This window comes from Xyrauchen texanus, chromosome 22 (assembly GCF_025860055.1).
Source record: "Xyrauchen texanus isolate HMW12.3.18 chromosome 22, RBS_HiC_50CHRs, whole genome shotgun sequence".
In the NCBI taxonomy this organism is placed as follows: Eukaryota; Metazoa; Chordata; class Actinopteri; order Cypriniformes; family Catostomidae; genus Xyrauchen; species Xyrauchen texanus.
In genome coordinates this window covers 28000645-28018792 of record NC_068297.1, presented here as the reverse complement: position 1 = coordinate 28018792, position 18148 = coordinate 28000645, and the positions used below count along the sequence as shown (strand labels likewise).

At 39.1% G+C, this 18148-nt stretch overlaps 2 protein-coding genes across 3 annotated transcripts in view; both read right to left on the bottom strand.

The window, feature by feature from the left end:
* Positions 1 to 2294, bottom strand: part of LOC127662617 (protein Daple-like) — a 73781-nt gene extending 71487 nt beyond the window's left edge. The window contains 2 exon segments of the mRNA XM_052153888.1: positions 842 to 942; positions 1958 to 2294. Of these exon segments, the coding sequence (XP_052009848.1) occupies positions 842 to 942; positions 1958 to 2053 (197 nt within the window). The 5' untranslated portion in view covers positions 2054 to 2294.
* Positions 2295 to 3815: 1521 nt separating this feature from the next.
* Positions 3816 to 18148, bottom strand: part of LOC127662115 (spectrin beta chain, erythrocytic-like) — a 33444-nt gene continuing 19111 nt past the window's right edge. Inside the window, exons 16-36 of one of the 2 annotated variants that reach the window (XM_052153097.1) lie at positions 17924 to 18126; positions 16105 to 16195; positions 15854 to 16000; positions 15461 to 15730; positions 15094 to 15318; positions 14906 to 14995; positions 14478 to 14762; positions 13737 to 13867; positions 13109 to 13313; positions 12772 to 12995; positions 10309 to 10459; positions 9869 to 10113; positions 9624 to 9762; positions 9453 to 9537; positions 9153 to 9349; positions 8595 to 8668; positions 8451 to 8514; positions 8017 to 8273; positions 6619 to 6792; positions 6477 to 6519; positions 3816 to 5928 (exon numbers count right to left, since the gene is read on the bottom strand). In XM_052153097.1, coding sequence (XP_052009057.1) covers positions 5740 to 5928; positions 6477 to 6519; positions 6619 to 6792; positions 8017 to 8273; positions 8451 to 8514; positions 8595 to 8668; positions 9153 to 9349; positions 9453 to 9537; positions 9624 to 9762; positions 9869 to 10113; positions 10309 to 10459; positions 12772 to 12995; positions 13109 to 13313; positions 13737 to 13867; positions 14478 to 14762; positions 14906 to 14995; positions 15094 to 15318; positions 15461 to 15730; positions 15854 to 16000; positions 16105 to 16195; positions 17924 to 18126 — 3489 coding nt within the window. In that variant the 3' untranslated portion in view covers positions 3816 to 5739. The remainder of the gene's footprint in view (positions 5929 to 6476; positions 6520 to 6618; positions 6793 to 8016; positions 8274 to 8450; positions 8515 to 8594; positions 8669 to 9152; positions 9350 to 9452; positions 9538 to 9623; positions 9763 to 9868; positions 10114 to 10308; positions 10460 to 12771; positions 12996 to 13108; positions 13314 to 13736; positions 13868 to 14477; positions 14763 to 14905; positions 14996 to 15093; positions 15319 to 15460; positions 15731 to 15853; positions 16001 to 16104; positions 16196 to 17923; positions 18127 to 18148) is intronic. The other variant, XM_052153096.1, reaches the window with a different exon arrangement.

Sequence of the window (18148 nt, the reverse complement as noted above, 5' to 3'; positions counted from 1 at the left end):
AGTAGGTTAAAGGACAAGGCTGAAGTGGTGGGTATGAGGAGTTAAAAATAAAATAGCAGTTCTTTACACCTCAAGTTTGCTGCACAAACTAGGTGTCAAAAGATCAAGATGTGCAATGAGTTACTTTGTATGATGCGAATACAAGTAGAGATTTCCTTGTTTATAACTAATGCACATGAGAGGGCTCCAAAGTCACCTGTTTAGCTGTTTTTACATAGACCATGCCTGAGGTTACAACTAGAGCTAACCGAAACTTCCGTGGCCTAACATTCGATTGAAAGCTGCAAAATCTTAATCTTAAAGGGATAGTGATGATAGAACGTATTTATCCGTTAGTTGTTCCAAACCGATTAGACATTCTTTCATTCATGGAACACAAAAGGAGATGTTAGGTAGACTGACAGACTCAGTCACCATTAATTTTCATTGAATGAAAAAATGTAATAAATATAAAGATGCAATTAAAGTAAACGGTAACTGAGACTTTGCAACATGCGGCCAAACATAGCCTTTGTGTTCCACAGAAGGAAGTCATAGGGGTTTCAATGACAGAATTGTCATTTTTGGCTGAACATCCAAAAGTATTTTTGCATGACCTGAAAACTCTGGGCAAAGAACACCCCAAAAACAGCCACATATCAACACATTAATTATACAAATGAGGAACAAAACTGTTGGCGAGTGAAGATTCGGTTGGATTGTCTGCACAGTTGGACGGCAGGCAGGAAAGTATAGGATGTGGTTTCTAATTAAAAAAACATAGACTGCACAACAGCTGCTAGATTAAAGCATGCACACACACTCACACACACACATTTACAACATTTCTGCCATCACTCACATGTGTGTCATGATCTTATGGAGGAAGACACCATCCACTAAGTCCATGAACATAGAGAGCTTGTCTTCTGAACCAGACCCAAGGGGTCCAAATGTCTTGACCTGTTAAAAAAAAAAAAGGTAAGATAAGCTAGTATGATCGAGACAGGATACAAGCACAGCTGCACTACAAATCAGCCATGCCTTCTGCTTTAGAACAGAACTGCAGTGTATTTTTTACAATGCATTTCACAAAGTGAAACTTGTGTGAAGCTCTGTGTCCAATACATTGCGAATGCTTTTGTAAAAGTAAATATTGATATATATATATATATATATATATATATATATATATATATATATATATATATAGGAAGCGGCACAGAGATCTGAATTATGTCAACATGGGAATGTTGATGATTTTCTAATGTGTGTCAAGATGGTGATGAATGAGTTGGAAACACAGTGACAGAGAAAGCAAAGTCAAATACATGGGTATCAGGGTAAAGGGGTCATAGGAAGTTTAGCATGTTTCACCAAAACCTGTCCGGTGACATTAAACTCTTCATGTAGGGTGCAGTGAGGGCCAAAGATCTGCCCATGCTTTTCTGTAATGTGTTATTAGTGTGTTTGACACAAGGAAAGACATCACTGTAACTCCAGCTGTTATTTATGCATATTAGATGTTATAGAATATAATAAGATGAATTTATATTTAGATAATATAAATATTTTAATAATAACAATAAATATAAACAATAATGATATTATAAATATATATTTAAATAATGCAGTTATGATTAAATAATATAAATAACATTTAATGTAATTCAATAATATTTAAATATATTTTATTATATCACTATAATATTTACATTATTTAGAATTATTAAAAAAATAAAAACACACCAAAAGTCTACTTAAAAATATGATAATTAAATGTTTAATCAAACGTTGCAATGAACTTTCAGCATTTCGAAACTGACATTTAGCCTACAAGTTTGTTAAATAGAGATCCGACTTTGATAAATGCTGATTCTTCAGCTATGATACAAACACAACGCATTATCAATCCTCACTGCTGATGAAACCACCCCAAACTCCACACAGCAGGTGTCATCGTGCCTTTGAGACTTACCCAAACCACAAGCGGCGAATCCATGAAGTTAGACATCATTTCAGATACTGTAATATCCATTTTGAAAAACGAAGAGAAGAGTTTGTCTGAATACATTAAGGCTTTATGTACTCCACATTACTGTCCGCCACAGAACAATGAAGGGGGCAAGACGAAACAACTCCATTCTTTGAAATATAAAGGAAATCCTTTGAGGTAAGAGTTGACAAAACTTAAAAACAAGTTCCACTCCAAAAAGACAGATGTTATGGATACATAGTGATATAAAAAAGACACTTAAAGCGCTACAGTCTATGCAGACTTGCGCTATTAAAGTTCAACTTCTCTCCGCACACTCCCAGCGCTTGCTACTTTGTCGCCTCGTATTCCATCTGTACCCGCATTAGAGCACGAGAGAATGACATCTCTAACAGCCAATCAGCTGCGCGTATACACCGAGGGGTGGGCGGAAACTGACCAATAGCAGACTCCTAGGTGCCGGGTTTCATTGCAAATGACGTAACCAACAGACAAATTGTCGTTGGACAACCTGCAGCTCAATGGCACCCTCAGCTGAGCATGTTGAAAAGCGTTGGTGTCGTGTGCTGTCGGAATCATCCTGCTTCCCACTTAAGTGTTTTCGTTACGGAAAAACGGGCTTGGCGTGAACAGGTCTTGCGTCGAGAAACATTCCGTCGACCATGTTACTTTGTTGAGATGAGCAGATCTTGGATATATAGTATATAAAGTTAAAGGGTAGGAAGTTAGCATTAAATATATATGAGCTAACACACCCCTTGAATGTATTTATGACCAAACATTTTGTCAAAATTGAGTTATAATGACCGAAATCATGTATATAATTAGACTGATCTGTCCCGTAGGGATGACATCGGCTCATGCTCCGACCTTTTTCGCGTTAGCGCCATCTTTTAATGGGAATGAGGCTGTGAGGGATAAGACCAACTGTCTCTTCAATGTGTTGTACTGCAGTTTAAAGTGTTTATGGATCATTCCGCGGACAAAACATTGATGAAATATCTGTCCAAGAACATTCAGTATATAAAGAACTCCAGACAACATGAGTTGTGGGAAATCAGATGTGATCTAGGAGCTTTATACCGTTCGTGCCATTGAAGAGACTTCCTTCACAGCCTCGTGATGAATAAGGTCTATTTAGAGAAAATGTGCAAAATCCACACTGAAACCATTAAAACTGCAAAGCCATTAAGTTTAATTGTTTTACATAGTTACCGTGTTTTGCCTTTGTAATGGATGAGGTTTACAGGATTTATTGAGAGTAAAAAATAGAGATTAAATGAAAATTAATCTTCATGTAGCCTATTACAAGATTTGTATTACAAGATGATCTGTATCACAAGATTTTCCAGCATCATCACCTTGGGCCTTGTGATGAAGCTCCGATTATGGGCTCAGTGGGCCCTGTGGTGCAGCTCTGCCTCTGGGCTCAGTGGGCTCAGTGGGCCCATAGTGCAGCTGCACCTCCAGGTTCAGTGGGCCACTTGGTGGAGCTCCACAGAATTAAATGATTCTATGGAATGTTATGTCATCATAGACACATGTAGGAAAAGAAGAACATTTGAAATCTTTATGTTATTCAAAAACTCACCTTTTAACTTATTTACTCAAGGTTGATTGTCTCCAAAAACATGAACTGTACCATTTACTACATTCTCACACTAAATCAGCGATGCCTTCTTCAGGATTAGAGAGGTATTATTATTATTTTTAATAATAATGAGTAGAAAACTTGTCACAAATATTTTGTCTTCATCATATTATTGCTGTTTTGTACTCACTTTATGTAAATGAGCCAGTTTTAGATTTACATACTAATTAGTAAAACAAAATAAACATTTTCAATCAGTTTTTAATGGTAAGTAATGTCACCCATGCACACTTCAGTAAAGCTGCAAGTGTTTAAACAGACAAGGGGCAAACGTTACTGCAAACAGAGTTTATTTACTTTTAAACTCTGAAAATGATTCATACATTGCCTTCAAAGTAGTATATGTGATTTTGCCTTGAACATTCAGGTACAAAAGGAGAAATGGGGTTTGCGTGATATGAGCATGAAGCAATCGTCTGCGGGGGGTGACTTTCTGGTGCCCCCCTAGGGAGTTGGTGCCTTACGCAGACTGCATAGTATGTGTATAGGGAGTGCCGGTACTGGATCCGCAGGTCCAGATTATACGCATAGTGGACCAAAAAAAAAACCATGACCTTACTGAAGCACCACACTGACGCTCATAACATATTCTTTGTCACAGCCATCTTCAAAAATTCAACAATGAGATACAATTGAAGTAATTATTTGGCCACTTGTTTAAAATATGTTAAAACTATTGGCAGCAACAGTATGGACTTATATATCAACATGAATATATATTACTAAGGGAAGCTAAGGCTTTGGTAAGAGGGCATTTCAATTCAAGTCAGTTTAGATTAAATAATATACCAACAATAATGTATTGTTTTGTTACAACGTTTCAGAAACTTGTGTGACATGTATTTATAAATAAAATACGAGTCAGAATAATGAATGAGTTCTTATTGCAATGTATGGATTTGTCTGATCAGAGCATAAATGTATGCAGGGAGTTTATTGTGCAATGTAGAATTTCTTGAAAACTTCCCTTTCCCCTTCCAATACTTCCTGTCACCTAACATTTATATTTGCACGACACACTATTTCCATGCGCTCAAACATTCAATGGTTATGTTGGAGTTTGTATTGACCAAGCTGTATCTTTTGCGGTAAGGAATTATTTTTATGATGTTTCTAAAGGGTTTCCTGTCAGTAATAGTGTATTCATGATCTGATTTAAGCCTGAAATAGCCATACTGGGATACCTGAGTTATGAGAGGGTACAACTCTGTATTCTAATCATATAGCACCATATTAAATAAACATATCCATTCATGCTTTGAAAAAATTATATTCAAAATTGATGAGGCTTTGAAAAAAAGAAAAAAAAAAGAGTTTACTGCTCTTATCTCATTTTTATCTTTCCTTTATAATAGTGATATTAATATATTACTATAATAGCATTAATATTTTCTCATATTAATATAATATCACTATAATATTAGTATTAATATTTCAGTTGGCATAATGGAAATTTTGCTTTTACAGCAATTTGGACAGTCTAAAAGCACACTGAAAACTGCTTATTGCATCAAGTGTATATTAACGGCATAGTATACGGTGTCAAACCTCCTGCAGACTAAACACCTTTTACAAAAAGAAATGCCTCTCCAATTTTCAACACTTTGGAAATTCAATAAGTTCCGATGCAAAGAGCACAGTATTACATTTGCAACCATTTGAAAGGAAATAGGCAGATTAACAAAACTATGCATATTTTCTGGTCAAACTATCAAAGCATGCTTAGAAGAAGCTAAACACATTGAAAAACATAAAGAAAAGAAAAAAAAACCTTTTTTGTTCTTACAAATACTTTTTGGTTACATTTGAGAAGATTCCTGTGCTTTTATTTGTATGCAAAGTGAATTTGGTTTTGAGTCTAGTATAAGAAAAAGTACAACAAAACATAAATAGCAATACACGTGGACTTCAGCAACACTTCATTAGCTTAGATACAGGCAGCAGTGTAATCTACATTTCATATAGATACATCCTTACAAATTACTATAATGTAAAGGGGAAAAAAATCAATGGTGTTATAAATCTGTTCCTTTTGTGATAGTTTCACCTCCTTCACATTCTATTCAGGGTTACTTCACCCTGTTTTGGTTTCCTAAATGGTTTTGGGCTCTTTCTATTTCTTCTTAGTGAACAAACTAAACCTCTTCTCCTTGTCCTTCTTGGTAGAGGGGACTTCTAGAGAAGTTGAAATAGAAGGTAGGGGTAGGCTTTGAGCCTTCATCCCTGATGGCCCTGCAACTGGTTCCTCCGTCATCGCTTGTGCTGCCTGCTCTATAACCTCAGTCCAGGTCTGAAGCTCCTCCTGTGGAGACGAAACAATCATTAGGTGATGTTTTCATCACCATTCACCATTTTGAAAGTTTACATTAAAGCTAGGGTGTGTAATCCAGAGAGGCTAGCAGTTAGCAAGCTAGCTTTGAAAGCATAGAGCCCTCCCTCAGTTAGACATTACAATAATAACAAACGTAATTCTCGTGCTCGCTCTGCACAGCATCAAGGAATCCGCGCTGATAACGAGTGATTGTCTGCACGAACAACTTGCGTGGCGGTATGCAAATATAGATTGACGGACAGGAAGGACATCCTATCATTACATTCGGACCGAATGCAATGATTGCTCGATCATTTTTTAGTCCTGTCCCTTCCACAGAAGATATATATATATATATATATATATATATATATATATATATATACACATTTTTACATTTAGACCACTTTAATTGTAGGATTGCTATCATGATCTGAAGAGACTTTCGATCAGTATAACAAAAAACATTTCTGGAAAAGATTGCACACCCCAGCTTTAACAAATTGAGAACTAGTTGAAAGAAGCATTCAATAACATACCTCATCTTTACACTGGAACAGATACTCACTTCCATCTCCAAGTCTGACAGCAAAAAAGGAAATAGAACAAGGATCAGCGTGAGCAAAGGGTCACATTTTCATATTAGCTAATTTAATTGAAATTGAAGGCCAAGACCCTTACCTAAGCTTGAACACCTGCTTCTTTTTCTTATAGTTGGTCAACACCTCGCATGAAGCATCGATGAGGGTCAAGGGTTCCTCGCCATGGTAAGTGACACTATGGCTAAAGCTCTTGGCATCTTTGTAGGCAGAGAGCTGTCCAGGTTTGAGCACACAGTAAAGGTTGTTCCAGGACCTGGGACAAGACATGAGCGGATTAACATTTTTAAGTTCAATACAATTATAGCTAGTTACTTTTTTTTTGTGATTGAAAATGTGGCTTTAAGCATTTTACTCAATCAACAAACAGTGTTTGTGATATATGCTCACCGACCACTTTATTAGGTACACCTGTCCTGTACACCTACTTTTTCATGTTATTGCCTAATCATCCAATCATGAAGCAGCAGTGTCATGCATATAATCATGCAGACACGGGTCAAGAGCTTCAGTTAATGCTCAGATCAACCATCAGAATGGGGGAAAATTAGAACTCAGTAATTTTGACCATGGCATGATTGTGCCAGATGGGCTGGTTTGAATATTTCTGTAACTGCTGATCTCCTGGGATTTTCACACACAACAGTCTCTAGAGTTTACCTAGAATGGTGCCAAAAACAAAAAACATCCAGTGAGTGGCAGTTCTGTGGACAGAAACGCCTTGTTGATGAGAGAGCTCAACGGAGAATGGCCAGACTGGTTTGAGCTGACAGAAAGGCTATGGTAACTCAGATAACTGCTCTGTACAATTGTAGTGAGCAGAATAGCATCTCAGAATACACAACACTTCAAACCTTGAGGTGAATGGGCTACAACAGTAGAAGACCACGTCGGGTTCCACTTCTATCAGCCAAGAACAGAAAGCTGCATGATTTTATGCATTGTACTGCTGCCACACGATTGGCTGATTAGATAATCGCATTAATAAATAGGTGTACAAGTGTTCGTAATAAAGTAGTCATTGACTGTATATTTAAGCTTTTTAAAGATGAACTGTGTAATTTCTGTGCCACTTGCACCACCAAATGGAATTGCAACAATAATGGCTGTTTACAAACACTTTTTAAGTTTCCCGAACACTTCCTTCATCTGCTATTAGTCGGACAAACAGATAGTCCAGCCCCCAATACAAACCATTGGTTGAGCCAATGTTGCTATGTTGTGATGGCTGGGATGCTCAAACAAACTGACCAGAGCACAATTTTCAGGGGAATCAACCTAGGAATTGATTACTCAAATTCTCTCTGCATATTAAGCTGGGATAGAAAGTATTTTAACATAGGAAAAAATTACACACTTATTTTGTATTAGATCAAAAAGCAAGTCTAAAATATATATATATATATATATATATATATATATATATATATATATATATATATACATACATTTGCTGGAGAGAAAAAACAAATCAGCCAACCTATTGGATGCCTTCTTATTAGGTCCCTCCATCTCATGTTTTCGGGCTAGAGTTCCCTCCAGCAGGACAGGGTTTGCTTGAGAAGATTCAGTGGGAAGTGTGGCAGACTTTTCTGTCTCTCTGCTAACTTGAAAGGATATGGAGGGGTCCAGATCTAGTGAGCCACTTTCCTGCATTTCAGAGGCCAGTGGAACAGTGGAGTCCCCTGCTGTGCCATCACCTCTGCCAGAACTAGGCTCTATTACTCCCATACCAGACTGAAGACCACACAAAAACAAAATTCAGGTACAGATTCAGACAAATCTTTACATTTAATTATGTAACAAACATGCAAAATGTATTATGTGCTGTATTTGCATTCACAGAGGAAATAGTATAATGACGAGCAAGAAGGTGGGGTGAGAGATGCTCATAAAAAGTTGCACTAAACTGACCAGAGACTGCTCTTCTGTGGTGTAGAGTTGGGAGAAATCCTCTGCAAAGCCTGTGTCTTCTCTCCTTGCAGACAGAGTTCAAGATTCAAATTTTGGTTTGGAATAATGGGCTATGAAGTGTGCTGTTCCAGTTTACATATTTACCTGCTTTCTTTCTCCGCCTCTTGTCTGTACTGTTGCATGACTTGTTGTTGCTTTCGAATTTCAAACAGCTCCAACTGCAACAAATTATAAATCATAGTCAATAACTAGATTTTTAGTGTTTAGCCTATTCAATACTCACTGCTTTCATGTTAGAATGGTTGCCAGTGAGTTGCTATGTGGTTTCTAGGGTGTTCTGAGTGGTTGCCAGGGTATTGCTAGGTGGTTGCTTGGGTGTTTTGATAGTTGCTTGGTGGGTGCTTTTCTGGCAAGTAAAGAGACCACACCCCCAAGTCTCTATGATATTCTGGTCTCTATACAACTTGGATCCCTCATTCAGTGTAAGTCTGAAGGATATTTTTTCAGATGTTTTATTGACCATTAGAAAAGTAATAGCAATGGTGAGGTATGAGGTACACATTGAACTCTAATACTTAGGATTAGGCGTTTGTTCAAATCCTTAAGTATGAGCAACAGTGTGATGTTTGTCATAGCAAGCACCACTATCTACACACATCATGCCCAGCTTTACAACATGAACAAACACACAATGACACATACTGTTGTGAGACGTTCCAGTGCTGAGAAACGCTCCTCCCATGTAGCAGTGGATTTCTCAAAGGCCTCATGCCTTTTGAGCAGTTTTTCAACCTCGTCCACTGTCTCGCCCAGATCCCTGCTGGCCACGTATGGCTCCTGTGCGATCAGCCAGGCCTCTGCCACAGACGCATCCCGAGCAAACTGACATACCTCTAACACTAGAGGGAGATTTAGCCATGATAAGCTGTAGTGTACACACACTAGTGTACAGTATATTGTTAAATGTTTAATAATTGTGTTTTTTCATGCATGTGAACTTACAAAGTCTTAGCCAGTCCCATCTGTCATCCCACTTGAGCATCATGTCTTTCCTCTTCTCTGTCAGTTGCATCAACTTTTCCTTGATCTGTGGGGAACAGAGTATATATTACACATACAAACACCCAACAGACATCTGTTACATTCACCAGACTAATACCTAGGGCAACTAACCTCTGCAGAGTCCTTGTGCTTGCGTTCCAGGAGGGCACGTCCCATCTCCACACACTGATTAAACTTTGGCCCACGGGCCTCAATCTCAGCTCGGATTCCTTGGTGATATTTCATCAGGAGCTCCACTGAGGACACATCTCTTCAGAGAACAACATAAGGAAAACTTTACAAGGAGTTCAGAACATCGAAAAAGCTCCCAGGGACTGACCTCTACTTTGATGACTGCAAGGATAACTTTTACTTACCTTGGCTTTTCCTGGGTCTCGATCTGCTGAATGATGCTCTCCATCCAGGCCATCAGGTCCCTCACCATGGTGAAGAAGCGGAATTTGTCAGCTGTATCCTCCAGCCGCTTCCTCCTGCCTTCACAAGCATCTAAGAGACTCTTCCAAGCCTCCACCACCTCTTTTTCAGTTTCCTGAATGGCATTGGCCTGATCTCCTGCATATTGGGCATGCAGTCGAGTTGCAGTCTCCTGGAACTGTTTCACCTGCAAGGAGAGAGATATGGGATCTATTTAAAACAACTTTTCAAAACGCAACATTGACATTTTCTTTATATTTAGTATTTTAGCCAATGACTGATAAATATCCACAAAAAACATGTGTTTTATAGAAAAAGAAAAAAACAACATGAAAAATGATTATGAGGACCACTTGTTTATGTGATGTGCTGTTTGCCATACCTGTTTGCCCAGGGAGCTGATGTCCCTCTCAAATGCAGCATGCATGCGGTGGAATGATTCTGCTTTGCTGAAGTCCTCTCCCAGATCATCAGGAAGCTCATTTTTCTTTTCCTGCATATGAGCTACCAGCTCCTTCCCATCATAAAAATACCTGAAAAAGTTCAAAAGTCATTGGTTCATAGAGCTGGTAGGTGTTGTTAAGAACTACATAACAGTTGCCAATGATTCATACCATCCACACATCACACTGAGGTGAAGATGTTGTAAAACAATTCTCATCTTGTTTCATTGGCATGTTATCTGTTCCAGATAAAGTCAGTAGGATTAATATGATCTGATAGAAGCACTGCATTCTTTAAGCTGACATCACACTAGCCGACTCCAAACAATGCGATTTTATTTGAGGGTGTCACACATACAGACTGTTTTGCAGAGATCTCGCACTTTTCAGTTGAAAAGACATGACAAACATGACGATTCAAAATTATGATGGGGTGACAGACATACAGACTCCCCCCAAATCTCTTTCTGATTCCCTGCTACGTGGAGCTCGACGAAATAACAGGTGTACCACGTGAACAAAAACAAGTGATTTAGGATGTGATTCATGGAGCAACTTTACCTTTTGAATGTGTGTGATTGTGTATTTATACCTTCATCGCCTTTAGAATGCGTATGTCCATCTGCAGCTTTCAATCTGCAGTTTGGAATAATGTACAGATTTTGTTCTTATGGAAAACAAAAACTGTACTTTTATTCACCAAAGTGGCATTCAACTGATCACTATGTATAGTCAGGACATTAATAACATGAAAATTTACTATTAAAATTTGAAAAACACATTTCAGAACTACAGATAGTTCTCATCAAAAAATCCTCCATGTGCAGTAATGACAGCTTTGCAGATCCTTGGCATTCTAGCTGTCAGTTTGTCTCAATACTCAGGTGACATTTCACCCCACACTTCCTGTAGCACTTGCCATAGATGTGACTGTCTTTTCACGCACTTCTCACACACCTTACAGTCTAGCTGATCCCACAAAAGCTCAACGGTGTTAAGATCCATAAAACTATTTTCCAATTATCTGTTGTCCAATGTCTGTGATTCTTACACTAACATTTTATTTTTTATTTACTGTTTCAAAAGTGGCTTTTTCTTTTCAATTCTTCCCATAAGGCCTGCACCCCTGATTCTTCTCTTTACTGTTGTACATGAAACTGGTGTCAAGCAGGTAGAATTCAATGAAACTCTCAACTGAGGACATGTGAGGTGTCTTTTTCTCAAACTAGAGACTCTGATGTACTTATCCTCTTGTTTAGTTGTACATCTGGCCTTCCACATCTCTTTCTGTCCTTGTTAGAGCCAGTTGACCTTTATCTTTGAAGACTGTAGTGTTCACCTTTGTATTAAATCTACAGTTTCTTGGCAATTTCAAGAATTGTATAGCCTTCATTCCTCAAAACAATGATTGACTGATGAGTTTCTATAGAAAGTTTCTTTTTTGCCCATTTTTGTCCTAATATTGACCTTAAGACACTAGACACAAAGACAATGTTTAGCTTCATTTAATGAACCAAATAACTTTCAACTGTGTTTGATATAACGGCAATTTTCTAGTACCAAATTAGCAATTTTTGCATGATTACTCAAGGATAAGGTGTTGGAGTGATGGCTGTTGGAAATAGGGCTGTATTTTATATCAGTAATGTCCTGACTATATTTTGTGATCAGTTGAATGCCACTTTGGTAAATTAAAGTGCCAAAATCAAAATCTGTACATTATTCAAACCTTTTGGCCACCAGTGTATGTTCAACAAAACAGACTTTTTGCTTTCTAATTTTATTAGTCATTTTAGGGTAGGAGAACCCCAGTAAAGACGCTTGGTGACAGAATCACTATTACACTATTACAATCAGTGTTTGTGATGATGTACAGTTGTGAGTGCAATTGCTGATGAAAATGTTCAGATCAGCATAACCATGACGTGTTGACAGTTCTTTAGTATAAGAAGCTTATTAAATGGTCTGCACTTATATAGCGCCTGTTTAACCTTATCGGTATTCAAAGCGCTTTACACTGTTGACTCATTCACCCATTCACACACACATTCATACACCAATGGCAGCAGAGCTGCCATGCAAGATGCTAGCCTGCCATTGGGAGCAACTTGGGGTTCAGTGTCTTGCCCAAGGACACTTCGGCATGTGGAGTCGTGTGGGCCAGGATTCGAACCACCAACCCTGTGATTAGGGGCCAACCTGCTCTACCTATGGAGCCACAGCCGTAGGTAGAGCAGCTTTTCCAGTTGTCAGAGCCATTAACTCAGGAGGGAGCCCTGTTCATCAAGTAATTAACACATTTCCACTGGAAGACACCAATCCGAATACACTAAATCGCTGTAAACATCGGCTATTGTGATGCTGGCTTTATTGACGCATCCATCTAGTTTATCTTTACTTACTTCAGAAGGTCATAGGAGGCTGTGAGAAGCTGAGCCCGGGTGTCTATGAGCTCTAGCAGATCTGCCCAGCTCTCATTGATTCCATCCTTCCACTCCGCCATGGTTTCCGCTTCACTGTGGCCTGCTTCGATCAGCTCATCTATGATCCGATTCACAGCATCTACACGTTCCTGACCCACTGTCCCTGTTTCCCGTGCAAATTCCCGGAACTTATCTCGCAGAATCTAAAATATTAATAAGAGTGACAGTAACAATCAGATAAACTAGTGCTAAGTATGCAAGGTCTTGAATTATGCATTATGCAATATGTTAATGTAATGGTTGTGTTGTTCTTTACCGTCACATGGTCAAGGTCTTGGCCCATCTCTTGCAAGGAAGCCACCACGTCACGCTCTGCAATCCACTGCGCAAGATCCTCCACTTCACGGCTCAGCAGGAAATGATGGTATGTGTGGTCCAGCTTCTTTTTGCGGTCCTCTGCCAGCTCCTTCAGCCCAGCATACTGCTTATCAACTTGCCCTTGCCTCCGGATGATGGCCTCACTTCACATACAGACAAGAGATTACTCTTTTTTTACAGAATTTTGTAACATACAATGGGATGCCTCAGGGTTCAATGCTTGGCCCCCATTCTCTTCTCAATCTACAGAAGCTCATAGAGTCCAACATAAAGGCATACAGCTTCTTTTCTTGCTTTTCAGCAAATTCACTTTTCTCTGGTTTTGTACTATGCTGTTTTACAACTGAATTTGCAGCCATGGCCGGATCTAAGGGGGTGGAATCTGGGGGCATTGCCCCCCTAGATTTCCCTTGTGTCCCACACTAGAAACCTCTAATACTGCCCATGATTGCAGCACTGCTAATATTGTTGCTCTCCTTTGTGACAAATATGGATAAATATGTCTGCAAAATAAAAAAAAGTAAAGTACAGATACATAGCCACTACGGTGCTTCAGTCCAACATACCCATCTGGGTGATCTTCAGCCAGCATCTTCTGAGCACGGTCTGCTAACTGCTGGATGGAGTGTGCATAATCATCCACAGCCTGCTTCAGGAGCAGGTGGCGCTTCAGCATGATCATAGCACTCTGCTCATCCTACAAGCCAGACAGGTGACAGTAAAGATAGTGTCCAAGAAAAAAAATTCTATGTACCTACTTAAAGGGATAGTTCACCTAAAAAAATTTAGTTCTGTCATTATTTACTCACCCTCAGAATGGTAGTGGAGTAAATGATGACAAAGTTTTCGTTTTTGGGTGAACTATGCTTTTAAACCAAGTTCCTAATCTAATCCAGTTCCTTTCAAACCTTAACAGAAAAAGTGGCACAGGTGTCGTATTTTATGCAACATAAATACCATGAAAAAAGTTTTAAGAGATTTATGGGAACAGAGGCATTATACATGTACTTACACTGGAATCAATATCTTTGGAAACAATATATCACATGCTCGAATATTGATTATCATGAACAGCAGCTTTGATGCAACATTTAATTTTTACAAAGCCAAAGCAGATCTTCCTTTGAAACTAGAGGATGAGACGGGTCAGAGACAGAATTTGGAACTGGCGCAGAGTTGCCCTAACTCAGCAGTGTAAATTTGCCTTAAGACAGTTTAACATAACTATCCCATGATGCTTGCAGAATTACAGATACAAATGTATTCAACCAGTGATATTGTTGTTCTGTAGGCTCTTGCAGTCTCACCTTGGTCTTCTCATCAGCAATCATGTAGAGTTCTTGTTCCCCAATCCAGGCCTCAGTCTCATCTGCATCATTGTAATACTGCTGGGCCTCATTGGAGCCATACAGCCGTGCTCTCCGTTTGGCCATCTCATCTTGCAGCTTTGCCCATTCCTCCTGAAGCTTCCTCATCTCCTCTGACATACGCTCTGCCTCTGGATTGCCTTCTGCTGCCACTACCATTCGCCGGCCACGCTCTAACACTTCATCAATTCGTGGCTGGTGACCGTCAATCTCCTTTTGTAGAGACTATACAGAATGTGAATGGTTTCCAATAAGGGAGGGGTGAGGGAGCATGATCACATTGTTAATATGATAAATATAATTTCAAGGAAAGTTGAGCCCTACTGCACTGGATGATTAGAACTGTTCTGTGGAAGTGAAAAACTCACCTGGTTCTTCTTGAGCAGAAGCTGAACAGTCTGAAGATTGTTGCCATGATCCTCAGACATTGACATTGGTAACCTCTCGTTAACCCACAGCTGAAGTGAATAAAGAAAAACTTCTTCAAGAGTGCTCAATGAAAAGACATCATGCCATTATGAAAAGCAGTTTATGTGTGCTTTATTTATGTACATACTATCTCATCTGCAAGATCTCTAAAGAACTGGTGCACTGCCTTAACAGCCTCCAACTTGCCCTTGCGTTGGGCAAGAGGTGTGAGGAGCTTCTGGAAGTCCCTCTGAAGAGTTTGCTGCTCAGCCTCAAGCTTGGGTTGGTCCTCTCTAAGAGAGGCATGCTGCTGTACAGCTTCCTGAAGCTCCTCAAGCTCACGTGCACGATCCCGAAATAGATTTTCTGTCATCTAGGGGAGTTTAGAACATATTTAAACAATATTCTATAAGTTACTAACAGACATAGAATGAAGAAGCACAAATCATGGTTAGCTTCAAACAAAGCAATCTAAAATTGTGGCAATTAGAGTGACAAATAAACAAATGTTAGACCTGATGTTTCTTCAGCAGGATGTTGGCACTGGTAAGATCCTTAACTTCTTCGTCCACATCACCATGGAGCTGCTGCTGCAGTTCGCCCAACCATTTCTTCAGGTCAGTCAAGCTCTGGTCAAACAGCTCTGAGCGGTTTGCGTCAAACAGCAGCCGAGCCTTCTCCTGTGTGGTTCTCTCCAGTTTGTCCCACAGTTCATGAAGCTTAGCAAGACGGTCCATTACAATAGGCTCAATCTCAGGCTTGGATTCCATCAGTTCTTGTCCCTCCTAAATATATGAGCATGGATTAAAGTAATCATTCTGACTTTTATGATCATTTTAACACAGACAAGGGAATTGTAGGAATTCACAATTGTTACATGTTATGCATAACACAAGCTTGCTATATACCTGATCAATGTTATGAAGCCAATCCTTGTTGGATGCAAGTTCTGCCATGAAGGCCTGGTGTTTTTGCCACTTGCTATGGAGGTTACGAGCCTCATCATATGATGTATCCTGTGCAGTCAGCATCTTCTCATTTATCCATAGCGTAAGCTGGAATAGAGAAGTAAATGATCAATGGATAAGAGGAAAAACTCACAAAGAACACTTCAAATATATTGGGAGCACAACTGAGATTTAAGTAAAGCATTGCTCACATCTTGGGTGTTTTGAAAGAAGTGCTGAAGTTCCCTGTTGTCTTGAAGTTTCCTTGAGACTTCCTTGGCTTTGTCTCGGTTCTTGTTGTACCTGAAGACATGTACACACAAACACATGGGCAATTTACTGGTAAGTCTCCAGTGCAGAATGATGTGTATGGTATGTGTTAAATGTAAACATGGGAAGGCATGGCTTTTCTTTACTTCTGTAGACTCTCAATAGAGAATGCACTTTAAAAGAGCATCATAAGCCTATAGATTAAGTGTACTTTCACAAAGGCTCAATACCCATCAGGACAGGTGCCCATCTTTATGAGCTAAAGACAGTGTGGGCTAATAGGGGTAAATCAGGCTACCCCTCTACAACATAATGCTTCTCTCACTTACTGCTGATTCAGCACAAGGAAACAGAGGAAGCACAAAGCATGGGTGCATTAACATGAACTATCGAAAAGACACCTAAGATTGTTTTCTGTGTTCTTTGACAGTCAATGATATGATGTCTTTAAATAAAGATTGTTGTTGTGCCGATTTACATAATGATCCAGGGGAGAAGCTTAGTAATTATTATTTTTGGCAACATTTGGGTTTCTGACCACCAAGACTTCGGTGACCCTTACCAAAGGTCTCATTAGCTATTGCTAAAATACTAAGCCAATTTTGTTCTCAATGAAAAAAAAACTATTGACTGAAAAAATTGAATAATTAACTAAAAATCATCTGTTAAAGTGTTACAAACATTCACTTTAATGGGATAGTTAACTTAAAAATGAAAATTCTGATATCATTATGACCCCGTTTACAGTATTAAGATGCGTTTTTGGTGATCAGATCACATGTGGTCAGTGCTAAATGCAGGTCTAAAAGGAGTATAAAACATTTTGTGATCGGATCACAAAAACCACATACGAATGTGGTCAAAAATGAACGTAACAACATCGTATCTGATGTGTAAAAGCCAATCCGTCCCGAATGTGTCCCGGCAGCAGCGAAGGGCCACCCCTCAGCTGTCAATCAACCGCTGCACTAAAACAACAGTTTAAACTTTGCCAGTTACGAGCGGTTTAAAAGGAAATAACCATCTGATTGGAAAATTTTAAAAAGTGGATACATACACATACACAAGGATCTACTTCAGTGTGTATGAAGTCAACATACAGGGACTTATGAGAAGCATGAACATCTGCAGCTCTGGTTAATACAGGTAATCCACTGAAATAACGGACAATTCTTATCTAAATGTTGCATTTGTGCTTAGATAAAATTTCAGCTGCATTTAGGGATCCGTTTTTTTTTTTTTTTTGCGCTTTCTTTGTCATTTCAGACTTTGTTGTATTTTATTATCATGCAACACAGTGATACAGTGATTGATTTATGTCATCATGACACAGAGTCCCTCCCCTCCAAATCCAATCGCAAGTGGTCACAGGAGACGCATTTAAGCAACCAGGTGTAAACAGTGATGAGTCTCATCTGAACTCATGTGATTGGATCACTTGAGACATACCTTAATACCAGGTGTAAATGGGCTCTTACTTTCTCTTTTATTCGTGGAATACAAAAGGAGATATTGGCAAAATGTTAGCCTCAGTCATCATTCACACAAAAAAGATGCAATGAAACTTAATGGTCACAGGATAACATTCTGGCTAAATCTCCTGTTGTTTTCCATGTTTTACAGTAGAACTAAGGTTAGCAGCAGTGGAAAAAAAATCTTCATGATGACAATTCATTTGCTGGGGCACAGAGGAATGCTTTTTGTAAGTTTGGCCTTGGATGAAATATAGGTGATATGGAAAAAAAATTTAATAAATCAGACCTGTCTTCAATAGAGTCCATCTTGTCTTTCACCTTTCCTGAGTAAAGGTTACCACTGTCGACCAGCCTCTGACCAGTCTCTAGTGTGCTCTGTATCTTCTCCTCATTAGCATCCATGGTGATGACAAAGTCCTCATGCTTCTTCAGGGCCTTCTCTGCTCCATCTAGGGTGTCATTCTTGTCTATATGGGCTAGAGTGTATTCCTTTTTTAGAAGTATAGGTACA